The following is a 14,233-nucleotide window of genomic DNA, read 5'->3' as shown; positions in this document are numbered from 1 at the left end:
ATGCATTACTTTTGTAACGCGTTACTCCCAACACTGCCTATGAACACAAAGTCCTCCTGTTACAGGCGATGAGCTTTTCCCTGACAGAAAACAGTGAACTGTAGCCGATATACAAATAAAAAGCTTTCAATGTGTTACGCCTGGCGGCGTTCTGAGTTTGTTGTGGGGCATAGCGTGTGTTTTTTCTTCTGTGCTGCTTGTCTCCTGATGAGGGATCCCCGTGATGTCATGGAAGGTGTCTGGGAACTCCCTCTGCGCCCCGCCTCCGACTCCTCCTGCTGCAGGTGTGGACAATCGGCTCGTCAGTGGAGTTTGGTGGAGCCTCATTGCTGCTGGTCCATAAAAGAGCTGCTCTTGTGTTGGAGCGAGCGCGATCTGTGATTTACCTTGATCAGACACGCCAACTTGTTCGAATCATTGTGACTTAAATTGTCTTCGTAAAATTCTGAACGTAGAGTCTATTATGACTACTTTGTTGTGTGTGTTGTGGTACCTCCTGTTGTGTGCACTTTGTTTGTAATTTGTTCTTGCAGGTGATACAGAGTAGGTAAGTTAAGTAAGGTATTTATTTATTTTTCGAAAAACAAGTAAGACTAGGTAAAGAAAGGGAGGGGGGATTTAGACTAGTTGAAGAGTGGTTTTGTTTTGTTTTGTACTTTTATTTTGGAGGGCCACTAACTAGTCTAAAAACCCATGCAGGCTTGACACCTGCGTTTGTTCTGTCTGCTTGGAGCTTACTGCTCACCGTGTGTTTGTGGCGGACTGTAGCCAAGTTACTGTGCTTTTGTTCTTGTTGTGTTTAAATAAATGGCTGACTAGCCAACTGTATACTTGCTTTGTTGCTTCCCTTCTGTCCCTAGACTCTTTCGTACTGTTGGGTTGTAACACAATGCAATAATCAATGCAGCTGCATTTCAACACATCACAGCGTAGCGGTCTGTGGTCTCCCGTGGGATAGTATCTTACGTCTCATACAGAGACCGAACAACAACAAGGTCTCTGCCGTATTTATGCCGAGACGACGTTATGTTCAGTCTTAACGTAGCAGCTACGGTGTTAGCCTAGCTTAGCTCTGAGCGAGCCGAATGCAAAAACAGGTATTTGTAAAGTTATTTTGTATCGTCTTAACGGACAGACTTAATAAACCATGACTTCAGACTCTTTACTAATCGTCATTACATCGGCATACTCTTTATCTCTTTAAATGGTAAATAAATCACAACGTGGTTCTTTGACAGCGACCGCTGCTGTGAATGCAGCTCTGAGACTCACGATCCCCCTCTGGGTAAAGGTAGAAACTCAGACAGGACGCCGTTTAGTTTCCTGGTGTGTCTGGGACTTCACAACATGTACAAAGCACTAATAGTGTTTATTTCAGCCATGAATGATGAAACATTATCGGTGTAAATGCAGCGGGTGCCGGTGGGATTTCTCTCTCAGCCGTGTCTGTTATGTGTAACGCCACAGACTGTCCGGGCGCTGCATTTCAGAGTTCCACCTTTTGTGTTCCGTAAACAATACGGAATAAAAATAATCGTTTTTTGACAATTGTGAATCGATTCTGAATCGATTTTCCCCCCACCCCTATGGACTATTGTACATGTGATGACTCACACCATGAAAGAATTCATACATGTTTTGAAGAGAACAACTATTCAACTGAGAAGCAACATAATCTGTTTTGATCAGCAAGATATGTTCAATCATTAATTGAGCAAATTGTAGATCATTTTACTAATGTGCATGTATGTGCTAAAATATTTGCAAATTGTTTAAAAGAATGAGAAATGATAATGTGTTGTGAAGCAGTGGCCAGTGGTTTGGAGGTTTACACATGTTGTTTAGAAAATATTCATTATGTTTTGAGAATTGTGGCAAAGCAATTGAGAAAAACTGTAAATGATGAACTGATGGTGGAATTGTTTTGAGTCCAGTTTGAATCACTGAATAGTTTCATGACATCTTTTTCTCTGGTGTCTGGTGTCTTTTCTCTCTCTCTATTTGATCTTCTATCATCTCTCCAGACTCTGTCAGGCTGCTGAATGGGACTAGTCTGTGCTCAGGCAGACTGGAGGTGAAGTCCAACCAGTCCAACCAGTGGTGGTCCTCAGTGTGTGAAGCTGACTTTGACCAGCAGGATGCAGAGGTGGTCTGTAGGGAGCTTGGCTGTGGGGCTCCTTCAGTCCTCCAGGGGGCGCTCTATGGAGACGTGGGGGCTCCAACGTGGACCAAAGAGTTCCAGTGTGGAGGCCATGAGTCTGCTCTCCTGGACTGTAGAAGCTCAGGCTCAGATAGAAACACCTGCTCACCTGGCAAAGCTGTTGGACTCACCTGCTCAGGTAGAAGAGGAGCTGCAGCTTTGATCTGGTTCATTTCTGTTCTCATCAAACTCACTTTGACTGCTCTTTGACTGACGACTCTCTTCTTTCTGTTCAGAGCCTGTCAGGTTGGTGGGAGGAGCCAGTCGCTGTGCTGGAATACTGGAGGTGAGACAGGGAGACTGGAGACCGGTGGATGATGACTGGACCCTGGAGGAAGCAGCTGTTGCCTGTAGAGAGCTGGACTGTGGCTCTGCTGTTTCTGTAGGACGGAGAAAGGAGTCCTCATACAGACCTGTGTGGTGGATCAATTCTGACTGTGTTCATTCTGTTTCCACTCTGAGGGAGTGTGCAACATCATTCTCCTCTTCCTCCAACCTGAATCACACCTGCTCAGGTAAGCCCTTCAGTGACATCATCTATGACATCATCTATGACTGGTTTTCAAACTGATCCCAAACTCATCCAGCGTCTCTCCTCTCTGTCTGTTTCACCGAGGGGCGGGGTTGACGCGCACACACACACGCACACACACACACACACACACACACACACACACACACACACACACACACACACACACACACACACACAGACACAGTGATTGATAGTCAGTCATGTTGAAGATGTTTATGATAAGTTTTTCTGAGTTTTGTCATCAAATGACCCACAAGAATCCATGTGATGAGCAGCTCCAAACACAATCTCACGTTAGAAACATTGAGAAATTTACTGATTCACAACTGATGTGAAACTTAAATAGCGGCGAGTGGATCGACAGACTTCAGACACGGTGAAAGTCCATAAATGATTGCACATACATTTGTATATTTATGCACATGTTCATGGTCTCTGAATAACAAGGAATTATAGTTAAAACTACGAGAATGTTTTAGGGCTGTTGGAACGAACTTCGGGAACCGAATATAATTTGAATAGGGTCATTCCGTGTCATTTCATCAAATTTCTGAAAATCTTCCCACCTGACCATCTCACAATGTCCTGAAAAAATTTGAGTACAAAGATACACTTGTTACTAGGAAAAATCCAAAATATTAAGTCTCTACTCTCAATAGTTTTCTCATGAAACATCATTCAATGAAGGGTAGTTTAGACGTTTTTTGGCATCATGCTCTGAAAAGCCATTTTTAAACAGCAATATCTGGAAAACTATCTCACCTGTGGCCTTCAAAATTTCTACAGTGTATATCTGTTACTGATAGCCTCCAGACATCGAATATCAGGGGTATAGCTCAATGATAACCTAGTATGGTAGGTACTTAAAATGTGGCTTGTTGAAATAAAGTAGTACATTTGAAGAGTGACTGAGCTCCCATTTTTGCAGATAAAAGACTTCTATCACTTCTGCCTCTATCTCTGGTGTTAGCTTAAACATTCTACAAAATATGGTTTCTCTCAGATGATTAGTTTCACAGATATTAAGGCTCAAAAATGGAAGTTAACACATCTTTGCCCAACTTCAGAGTCATATTCCAAAAAACTGACAACACGTATCAGGTCCAAACTTACTTTTTTTGAAAGATCATATTCTTGTTAAAATCATATTAAAAAATCAGGAGGGTGTTTTGCCTCAATTTGTCGCAGTGATTTTTTAAAATCCTGATATTGGTGGGGTTTTTGTGGCCGTTTTGGTACTGCATGTCTTAATATCCTACAAGTAAACATCACAGGAGGGCATTTCAATTGTGTTTTTTTTACCATTTACCAAAGACTTATATGTGACTAAATACTACTGATAAATTTTGCCTTATGAAAACATTAAATTGTAGCACAGTTGTAGTTATAGAGGCAATAAGTCCTTGGATGTCAGTTGAACATGCTGAAAGCAGCTTTTAATGTCTTAAACCATGAACAAATGAATTGAAGACTGTACATTTTGTCATACTTTAAGTATATAAATAACACAACCAAATCAAATAATAATCTTAATTTGAGCATAACGATTTTACATTACAGTAGAAAAGTCTCCAAAGTTTGATATTGAATAACAGTTTGTCTCTGTGCTCACTATGAGACAATATGTGAGTTGTGTGTATGATCAGAAATGGTGGATAGGAAGTATCAGAGATGTTTCAGATGAAGATGTACTGGTTCAGTTCATGCACCCACATGGCCCTGCCAAGAGTTTCTACTGGCCAAGAATAGAAGACATGTGCAATGTCCCACTGCAGCATAGAATTGCAAGGATAGACGTTCCCTCTACAGAAACTGGGTGCATGTATGCCATCAAAAAAGATGAGCACAATAGAGCAGAGATGTACATTAGACTATTTGTAAAGTCACTGCCAAATTAATGAATGTGACTAAGGAATTGGATCTAAAAGATGAAAAATGTGTGATCCCTCATAGTGAGCATAGAGACAAACTGTTATTCAATATCGCACTTTGGAGACTTTTGTACTGTAATGTAAAATATTTATGCTCAAATTAAGATTATTATTTGATTTGGTTGTGTAATGTATGTACTTAAAGTATGACAAATTGTACAGTCTTCATTATTTTGCTATGTTTGTTCATGGTTTAAGACCTTAAAAGCTGCTTTCACCATGTTTAACTCACATTCAAGGACGTATTGCCTCTGTAACTACAACTGTGATCCATTTTAATGTTTTCGTGAGGCTAAATTTATCAGTAGCATTTAGTCACATGTAAGTCTTTGGTAAATGATAAAAAGCACAATTGAATTGCCCTCCTGTGATGTTTACAAGTAGGCCGTTAGGACATGCAGTACCAAAACCAGCCACAAAAACCCCACCAATATCAGGATTTTAAAAAATCACTGCGACAAATTGAGGCAAAACACCCTCCCGATTTTTTAATATGATTTTAACAAGAATATGATCTTTAAAAAAAAGTAAGTTTGGACCTGATACGTGTTGTCAGTTTTTTGGAATATGACTCTGAAGTTGGGCAAAGATGTGTTTACTTCCATTTTTGAGCCTTAATATCTGTGAAACTAATCATCTGAGAGAAACCATATTTTGTAGAATGTTTAAGCTAACCCCAGAGATAGAGGCAGAAGTGATAGAAGTCTTTTATCTGCAAAAATGGGAGCTCAGCCATCCTTCAAATGTACTACTTTATTTCAACAAGCCCCTTTTTAAGTACCTACCATACTAGGTTATCATTGAGCTACACCCCTGATAATCCATGTCTGGAGGCGTTTAGTAACAGATATACACTGTAGAAATTTTGAAGGCCACAGGTGAGATAGTTTTCTAGATATTGCCGTTTAAAAATGGCTTTTCAGAGCATGATGCCAAAAACCGTCTAAACTACCCTTCATTGAATGATGTTTCATGAGAAAACTATTGAGAGTAGAGACCTAATATTTTGGATTTGTCCTATTAACAAGTGTGTCTTTGTACTTGAATTTTTTCAGGACATTCTGAGATGGTCAGGTGGGAGGCATTTGATGAAATGACACGGAATGACCCAATAGTAAGCAGCTAAATCTGCCTTCTACCTGGCAAAGATCAACTCTTCTGCCTCCAACCCCAGGAAACTCTTCTCCATGTTCTCCTCCCTCCTCACCCCTCCTACCCCTCCCCCTCCTTCCTCCCTTACTGCCGATGACTTTCCAACTTACTTTACCAAGAAAGTAAATGACATCAGCTCCTCATTCACGCCTATTCCCTCCCAGAAGACATCTCCCCCAACTCTCAACTCTGATGGTCTTAACAGCTTTAGCCCCCTCACCTCTGAAGACGTTCACAAACTTGTTACATCTAACCGTGCCACCACCTGCTCCCTCGACCCGATTCCCTCCTCTCTTCTCCAGGACATCTCACACGACATCTTGCCATTCCTCACCACCCTGATCAACTCCTCCCTCACCTCAGGTGTCATTCCAGCGGATTTTAAGACAGCTACCGTGAAGCCTCTCCTTAAAAAACCCACCCTAGATGCTACGCTAAATCATGCAAAATAATAACATTGACCACCATTGCTATGCCGATGACACCCAAATACTGTATATATAGTGCTATCACCAAACGACTATCGCCCCATAGATCTCCTGTGCCAGTGCATTGAGCAAGTCAAAGACTGGATGTGCCAAAACTTCCTACAACTAAATGAGGACAAAACTGAGATAATTGTTTTTGGTGCTAAAAAAGAAAGGTTTAAAGTAATTCAACACCTTCACTCTCTGTCCCTGAAAACCTCAAACAAAGCCAGAAATCTTGGGGTTATTATGGATTCTGATTTACATTTCGACAGTCACATTAAATCAGTAACAAAATCAGCCTGCTATCACCTCAAAAATGTAGCAAGACTTAGAGGGCTCATGTCAGCTCAAGACATGGAAAAACGTGTACATGCCTTTATTACTAGTAGGCTAGACTACTGTAATGGTCTCCTTGCAGGTCTTCTGAAAAAAAACTGTCAGGCAGCTACAGCTTGTTCAGAACGCTGCTGCTAGAGTTCTTACAAAGACCAAAAAATGTGAGCACATTACACCAATTCTTAAATCCTTACATTGGCTCCCTGTATGTCAGAGGATTGATTTCAAAATCCTCCTGCTCACATATAAATCACTAAATGGTCTAGGACCGAAGTATATCACTGATATGCTCCCACTACATAAGCCTTCTAGACCACTAAGATCTTCTGAGACCAATCTGTTAGTGATTCCCAGAGTAAACTCAAATCATGGGAGAGCATAATTTAGTCACTATGCAACAAATAGCTGGAATAAACTTCCTGATGATGTAAAACTTGCCCCAACTCTGACCACTTTTAAAACTAGACTGAAAACTTTTATGTTCACCATAGCTTTCTGCTAAATCTTTTAATGTCTGCACTGTTTTTAATTATTGCAAATATGTTTTATTCTCCTTTTCTTTCTGTAATGTATTTTTAATTTTGCCTTTATTTTCTTTTAATTCTCCTATTTTTTTTCACTTTGTTGTATGATGTGAAGCACTTTGAGTCTGCCTTGTGTATGAAATGTGCTATACAAATAAAGTTGCCTTGCCTTGCCTTGCCTACTGACATCCAAAGCTACAGACCTGTATCTCTTCTTTCATTCCTCTCTAAAACCTTGGAACGTGCCGCCTACAACCAACTGTCCTCCTATTTCTCGCAGAACAACCTCCTAGACCCTAATCAATCAGGATTCAGGACTGCTCACTCCACTGAGACGGCCATCCTCACAGTGACCGAGTCCCTGCGAGACGCCAGAGCCTCATCCCACTCCTCCGTTCTCATTCTCCTCGACCTATCTGCTGCATTCGACACAGTCAACCACCAAATCCTCCTCTCCACTCTGGCTGAACTTGGCATAACTGACTCTGCTCTCGCCTGGTTTACATCATACCTGACAAATCGCACCTTTCAGGTCACATGGAATGGCTCTATGTCCAAACTCTGTTCTCTGGACACGGGTGTCCCTCAAGGCTCAGTATTAGGACCGCTTCTGTTCTCACTATACACCAGATCACTAGATTCTGTTATCAAATCGCATGGATTCTCCTACCATTGCTACGCTGATGACACCCAGGTGTTCCTCTCTTTTCCCCCGTCCTCTGACACTCACATTGCAACTCGCATCTCGAACTGTCTCGCGGACATCTCTGTCTGGACAACTGCACATCACCTCAAGCTTAACCTGAATAAAACTGAACTCCTCTTCATCCCAGGGAAAGACTGCCCTCGCATGGACCTGTCGGTCACTGTCGAGGGCATCACAGTATTGCCGTCGTCAACTGCGAGGAACCTGGGTGTAATCCTTGATGACCAACTATCCTGCACCCCAGGATTCGGACCTTCCTCACAAAGGATGCAACGCAACTCCTGGTCCAAGCACTGGTCATCTCCCGCCTTGACTACTGCAACTCTCTCCTGGCCGGACTCCCGGCCTCTGCGACTAAATCATTGCAGCGTATCCAGAACGCTGCAGCACGCCTTATCTTCAATCTACCCAAATTCTCCCATGTGACCCCCCTCCTCCGTGACCTCCACTGGCTCCCTGTTGCAGCACGCATCCAATTCACTCTTCTCTGTTCTGGCGCCTCAGTGGTGGAACGAACTCCCGACCAATGTCAGGACAGCAGAGTCATTTGCCATCTTCCGAAAAAAGTCTCAAGACTCACCTGTTCAGACTCTACATAGCATGACCCACTAACACCCCCCCCCCCCCCCCCCCCCCCCAAAAAAAAAACCTTACCTATAGTACTCTGATCATAGCACTGTTGCTCTTGAAGTACTACTTTACTCAGATGAGGACCTAACACTTCTTCTATCTTTAGCTCTTACTTTATCTGCAATGATACGTTGTGGTTTCTTTGTTTCCTTCTTTTGACAAATGTACTTATTGTAAGTCGCTTTGGACAAAAGCGTCTACTAAATGACCTAAATGTAAATGTAAACAAATCAGTACTATTCGAATGTATACATGTATGTAATGAAATTAGTATATGTTTTTTTAGAAACGTGTTTTTAACACTAGGAAATCTCGCCCTCCTCGTCTTGGCCTGCCCACATAAATGGATGCTTTTGACACATGAAGTCTGATGAACAGTAAAGTTTTCTGAATCACAATCTCACCACAGAAACAGCGACAGCAGCGCGCACGCAGAAATAACGGCGCGGCAGCGCTCCGTGAAATGAAACAAAGATATGGACGGAGCTCTAGAAGCGATGACGTCATGACAAAGATGCATTCATGCTGCTTACTGCTAGCTAGATCGACCCGCGTCTCCATCAGCTGATTCATCTTGAACGAGACCAACAGCAGGATGTACGTGAGAACGTGAAAGCAGAGCTGACAGTGAGACAAGGAGGGCGTAGCCATGGCAACGGGGAAACAGCGTCCCCAGAAGAACGGCAATGTGGTTGTTTTACGTTCTTCATATTACTTATCTAGAAAGCTGTCAGCTGTTGGTTATTCAACATATTTATTGGTAATGTTTTTCGGACGCCCTCTAGTGGACAGGAAGTAAAACAACCACATTGCCGATAATGGCATTGGCAACATATAAGCCTGTGTAGTGAAGTTAATATTAATAATAGGCTGAATTTGAGAATTAAATATTCAAATATGATTTCAAGTTTGTAAAAAATATGGAATTTAATCTGAATAGTATTATAGAAGAACATTCAAATTGATTTATTGAGTTTTGATTCATCAACCACATGATTGTACACAATTAGATGGGAAAAATTTATTCTAACATGGAATTTGGGGAAAAAATTGAATAAAAATGGATTTCGGGGGGGGGGTGCATTACATTTTTTTAATCTATAAAGGGGGGTCCCAGCAGAAAAAGGTTGGGAACCGCTGATCTATGATATCATCAGTCATGTACCAGAACAGCAGCAGACTGATGAGCTCAGTGTCAGTAAATCAGCTGCTGAATGCACCAAGATATCTGTATGAGAGAAACCTCCACGTGTGCTGCTTCAGGAGTCCTCTGGGCCGACCACCAAGCAGCCTGAAAGGACTCCTTCTTCAGCTCCACAGCTTTCTGAGCCGCTGGTTTCCACCAGCAGGTTCTTTGGTTGCCACCATAGCAGGCACCAAAAGTGGCCACAACTCTGAGCAGCTCAGTCGGGGGCTCGTCAGTATCTCCACCCCCACGTGGAGTCCTTCACCCTGTACACCTCCTTAGAAGGAGAGAGTCCAGCCCCATAGCTTTATTCTCAGGAAGATAAGAGAGAATCCAAAGTTGTAACTTCTCTGTGTGGAGAGCAACGTTTGTGGAGTCTCTGAGCAGAAGGAACAGAATAGAGGATCTGCAGATGATGATGTGTTTCTGCTTGAAAACATATTGAAAGTGTTGAACAATGGATAACAGTTGTTAGAGTGTATTCATGTAAATGTGATGTAACACTGCTGCAGGCTGTGGTGTTCTAAACGTGTTCTGGTGTTACAGTTTATTTCAATTTCTTTGGCTCATCTCTTGAAACTTTGTTAATATTCTCAGAACCTGATTTGTCTAAATAGCTTCCATGTTCCAACACAACACCATAACTCACCTGCAAAAGGTCAGAACTCACTCAAATCATTGAAGTCGTGCTTCAAAACAAAGTTAGTGTCTCATATAAAAAGTCTCTGCCCTCCAAATGAAAAGTCCCTTCGACCTCATGGAAACAATGGTGGTCAGAATGTTGAGATGTTTTTCAGGACGGCAGTGGAGCCTGGAAATGTTCCTTATATCCACATTTCAGGTTTGTCCTATTTCTTTAGTTGACCCTGAATGTTTCCTCTACTAGAATGTTCTGTTTGTCCAGTGAACTGAACACTAAACTGAATACTATCCACATGCTGATTTCATCAGTACAAGTTTCTTTTACAGTATTACACACTGCACTCACGTTTCCTTGGAAACTGTTCCTGTATTTTTATTCATGTAAAACGACTGTCTTGCCCTCCCGACACCACCTCGGGTCCTTCCTCCTCCTCCTCTTCCTCCAGCAGGCAGTTTGTGACGGGCCGAAGTTGTACACGACGTGCTGACGTGTCCACTCACGTGACCGCTAGGTCATGCCCCGCTCACCTGATCACCTGGTTAAAGACTGACGTCATAACTGTCATGGCGGCGCCGGCAGCAGGAGCAGCGGTAGCGAAGCAGTGTGTGACCGGAGAACAGTGAGCGCGATCCGAGCCGCTAAAGCGGTCTAGCAGGAACAAAAGAAAAAGTAACGAGCGGTAGTTAATCCCGTGCGTTCGCCTCCGAGCCTGTACTGATCAGCGATCTCCCGTGTGGTCCCGCTGGAGCTGGCCTGAATTAACTGTTGACTGACTGACTCAGCCTGACTCTGACTGGTGCGCTTTACCGACTCCCCCCTCTGGTGCGTGTGAGTAACTGCCGATTGATTTTTGTTGGATTATTTTTGCTTTGGGTTTTTCCCTCTTTTTTTTATGACTGCTTTGGGTTTTTTCTGACATTTTCTGTTTTTCTGAAGATCGGATTTTTTGTTGAAGAAACTGAGAAAGAGACTCGTTAAAAGAACTGTTTATTGTTTGTGAACATTGAAATATACTTTGGTACAAAAGAAAACAAAAGAAACCTTGGCTGTGTCCTGTTTGTCCTTGTGCTTGTGCTGGGCTCAGTGTTTGAAGGTGTTTTATAATGAAGGGTACATTATTGAAAGTGTGTATCCTTTGTGTGGGTTAGTGACAAACTTTATTGTCAGGACTTTGACGCCTGACTGGCACCCCAGCATTAATTAAACCTAAAAAGTTGCACTAAGAAAGCGTCACATAAAAAATGGCACCCCAGATGGGACTCACATCTTCTGTCCCCAGCTAAACAAGGAAATCAAATGTGGAACAGACAAAGGAACCAATAAAGCCAAAAACAAATAACGGAAAAAAAACTGCTTGTTTTTCAGCCAAACAAATAAACAAAACAGAAACCCACTAAACACCTTTGGTCCTGGAAACAAGACAACAAACTAAGCTGCAACTACAAAACAAACAAAAACACCAGGACTGGAACAAAGGAACAAAGAACACAAAATGGCGGACAGTCAGAGCTTGGACCCTGTCATCCAAAGGAACCCCAGTGAGCCAGGAACTCGGTATTCCCTACTGGAGATGGATCTGGAACTGGATCTGGGCCTGGGAGGAGACTCCATGCTCCATCAGCCATTGATTCCCCTGCCGAAGGGGAACCAGGAACAATTGAAGGACCTGGAGGACAAATTGGACAAGCAATTTGAATATCTAAATAATCAGTTCAATTCAACCATAAATTGGCGCCTCAAGCAATATCACACAGAACTTGTGAAAGATTTCAAGCATGTGCTCTCCCCATTGGTATCTACCATGCAACACCTAGAGGAGGAGGTGACACACTGCGCAGCCAGTATTCACACTTTAACAGGGGAAGTGTCAAGCATTCGTAACAGTTCCACATCCATGCACCCCCCTGTACTTGTCCATGCATCTGTACAGACCCTCCTTGATGAACATCCCCTGTTTCACCCAACTACCCAACCAGCCCGTGCAAGGCTACAGTCAACAATGTTCCCCAGTGTTACTGACGCAGAGCTTATCTCCCCTGTGCGTGCTGAAATACCCCCTGTGGCCAAAGTTATATTTCGTGGGCACAGCCCTATCAACCTGCATTTCCCCCTGTTTGGGAGAATAGATGACACACAGGACCCTCTACTTTACCTGGAAAAATGCAAGGATTTCTTGGCACTCCACCCACTTACTGATGCAGAAGTCATCGCTACTCTCCGTAACGTGCTCCATGGCACGGCCCGTGACTGGTGGGATGTGGCCCGTTTGGAGGTTGCTACCTGGAAAGAGTTTGAGAAGAGGTTTACATCGGCTTTCCTATCAGAGGATTATCAGGATGAGTTGGCTGAGAGAGTCAGAACACGCGTACAAGGAGAGGATGAAAGCATAAGGGATTTTGCATACATGTACAGATCACTATGCAAGCGTTGGAATCCAGACATTACCGAGCAGGAAGTGGTAAAGTTGACCCTAAAAAATATCAACCCCACAATGGCCAGTCAGCTGAGGGGCAGCCGCATAACCACCGTGGGAGCTCTTGTTCGGCTTGGTCAACAGCTGGAGAAGGACAGAGAAAATCAGCGTCATTATGAACAGCGGAAGAAAGCAATGCAGAGACCAGTGAGGTCAGAAGGCGCTGCTCAGCCCCATCCACCTGCCACTCAAGTTACTACAGTTTACTGTTGGCGCTGTAAAAATGATCATGCCCCATCAGCCTGCCCACAGTATCAGTTTGACAAAAACAAGTTTCCAAAGCAAACACCAGTACCGGCCAGTCAAAATTCAAGAAGTAATCACCCCCCCCCTACACTTAACACACTCACTCACCCTGGTCAGAACCCCCTTTTCGCCTCACCTGCCTCACCTCTTCCCCGACAGCTTGTGATTCCAGTTGCAGTGGGCTTCTGGAGAGGAACGGCCATCTTGGACACCGGATCCTCATACACCCTCATAAATGACACACTCTGGAAGGGATTGAAAGGACATGATGCAGTGTTACAACCATGGCTACAAGGTCCCCTCTATCTGGCTGATGGCACAGGGAGATATCCTATTGGTTGGAGCGAATTACAGTTCAACATTCAGCAACAGACAACGACCGTACCTGTGGTGGTCCTCCCTACATCCGGTCTGGCGCTTCCTGTGGTTCTTGGGCTCGACTTTGTTTCCATCTCCGGCCTGCAGTTTGATGTGTCTGAAAATGCATATTGGTTCAAGTCTTCTATGAAGAGGAGATATCACTTCCTGAAAGAACAAAGACCGGAACGCAACACAGTTTCATCACAAGTTGCTTATTACTCAGCTGTTCCACCTGTACTGCCACTCCCCTCCACTGCACGTCCTCTGGTTGCTGGTCTGGAGGCTATCATTCAGTCCACTCATCTGGATGAAGAAGGAAAACAAAAATTGACCAACCAGATCGAAACAAATGCAGACGTTTGTACAAAACGAGTGGGAAAAACGAATGTGCTTGCTCACAAAATCACACTGTCACACGACATGCCAGTAAAGCAGAAGCCATATCGTTGCTCACCTGCCAAGCTACAAGAACTGAAGGCTCATGTAGAGGAGATGCTGGAGGAGGGGGTCATCGTGCCTTCAACATCCCCCTATGCTGCACCCGTGGTCCTCGTGCCTAAGAAAAATACCACCAAATCCCGCTTTTGTGTGGATTATAGGAAACTGAATACTGCCACAAAAACAGACGCCTACCCAATACCCAACATTCAGGAAATCCTGGAGTCCCTGGCTGGTTCATCAATTTTCACGACCCTTGACCTTAACAGTGGGTACTGGCAGGTGCCGATGGAGGAACGCAGCAAGGAGAAAACTGCCTTCATCTGCCCCTTGGGGTTATACCAATTTGAGGTGATGCCCTTTGGGCTGAAGAACGCCCCTGCGACCTTTCAGAGGCTTATGG

The 14,233-nt window shown here is 43.5% G+C and overlaps 1 protein-coding gene across 1 annotated transcript in view; it reads left to right on the top strand.

The window, feature by feature from the left end:
- LOC311010055 (scavenger receptor cysteine-rich domain-containing protein DMBT1-like) overlaps nt 1–14,233 on the top strand; it is a gene marked incomplete at both ends in the record, with an annotated part of 528,569 nt that overhangs the window by 40,536 nt on the left and 473,800 nt on the right. The window contains 2 exons of the mRNA XM_084004536.1: nt 2,025–2,339; nt 2,437–2,715. Of these exons, the coding sequence (XP_083860662.1) occupies nt 2,025–2,339; nt 2,437–2,715 (594 nt within the window). The remainder of the gene's footprint in view (nt 1–2,024; nt 2,340–2,436; nt 2,716–14,233) is intronic.

The sequence above is a fragment of the Eutrigla gurnardus genome (assembly GCF_963514095.1).
Source record: "Eutrigla gurnardus genome assembly, chromosome: 24".
NCBI lineage: Eukaryota > Metazoa > Chordata > Actinopteri > Perciformes > Triglidae > Eutrigla > Eutrigla gurnardus.
Note: the sequence above shows the minus strand (reverse complement) of the source record. Positions and strands in the feature narration are given on the sequence as shown.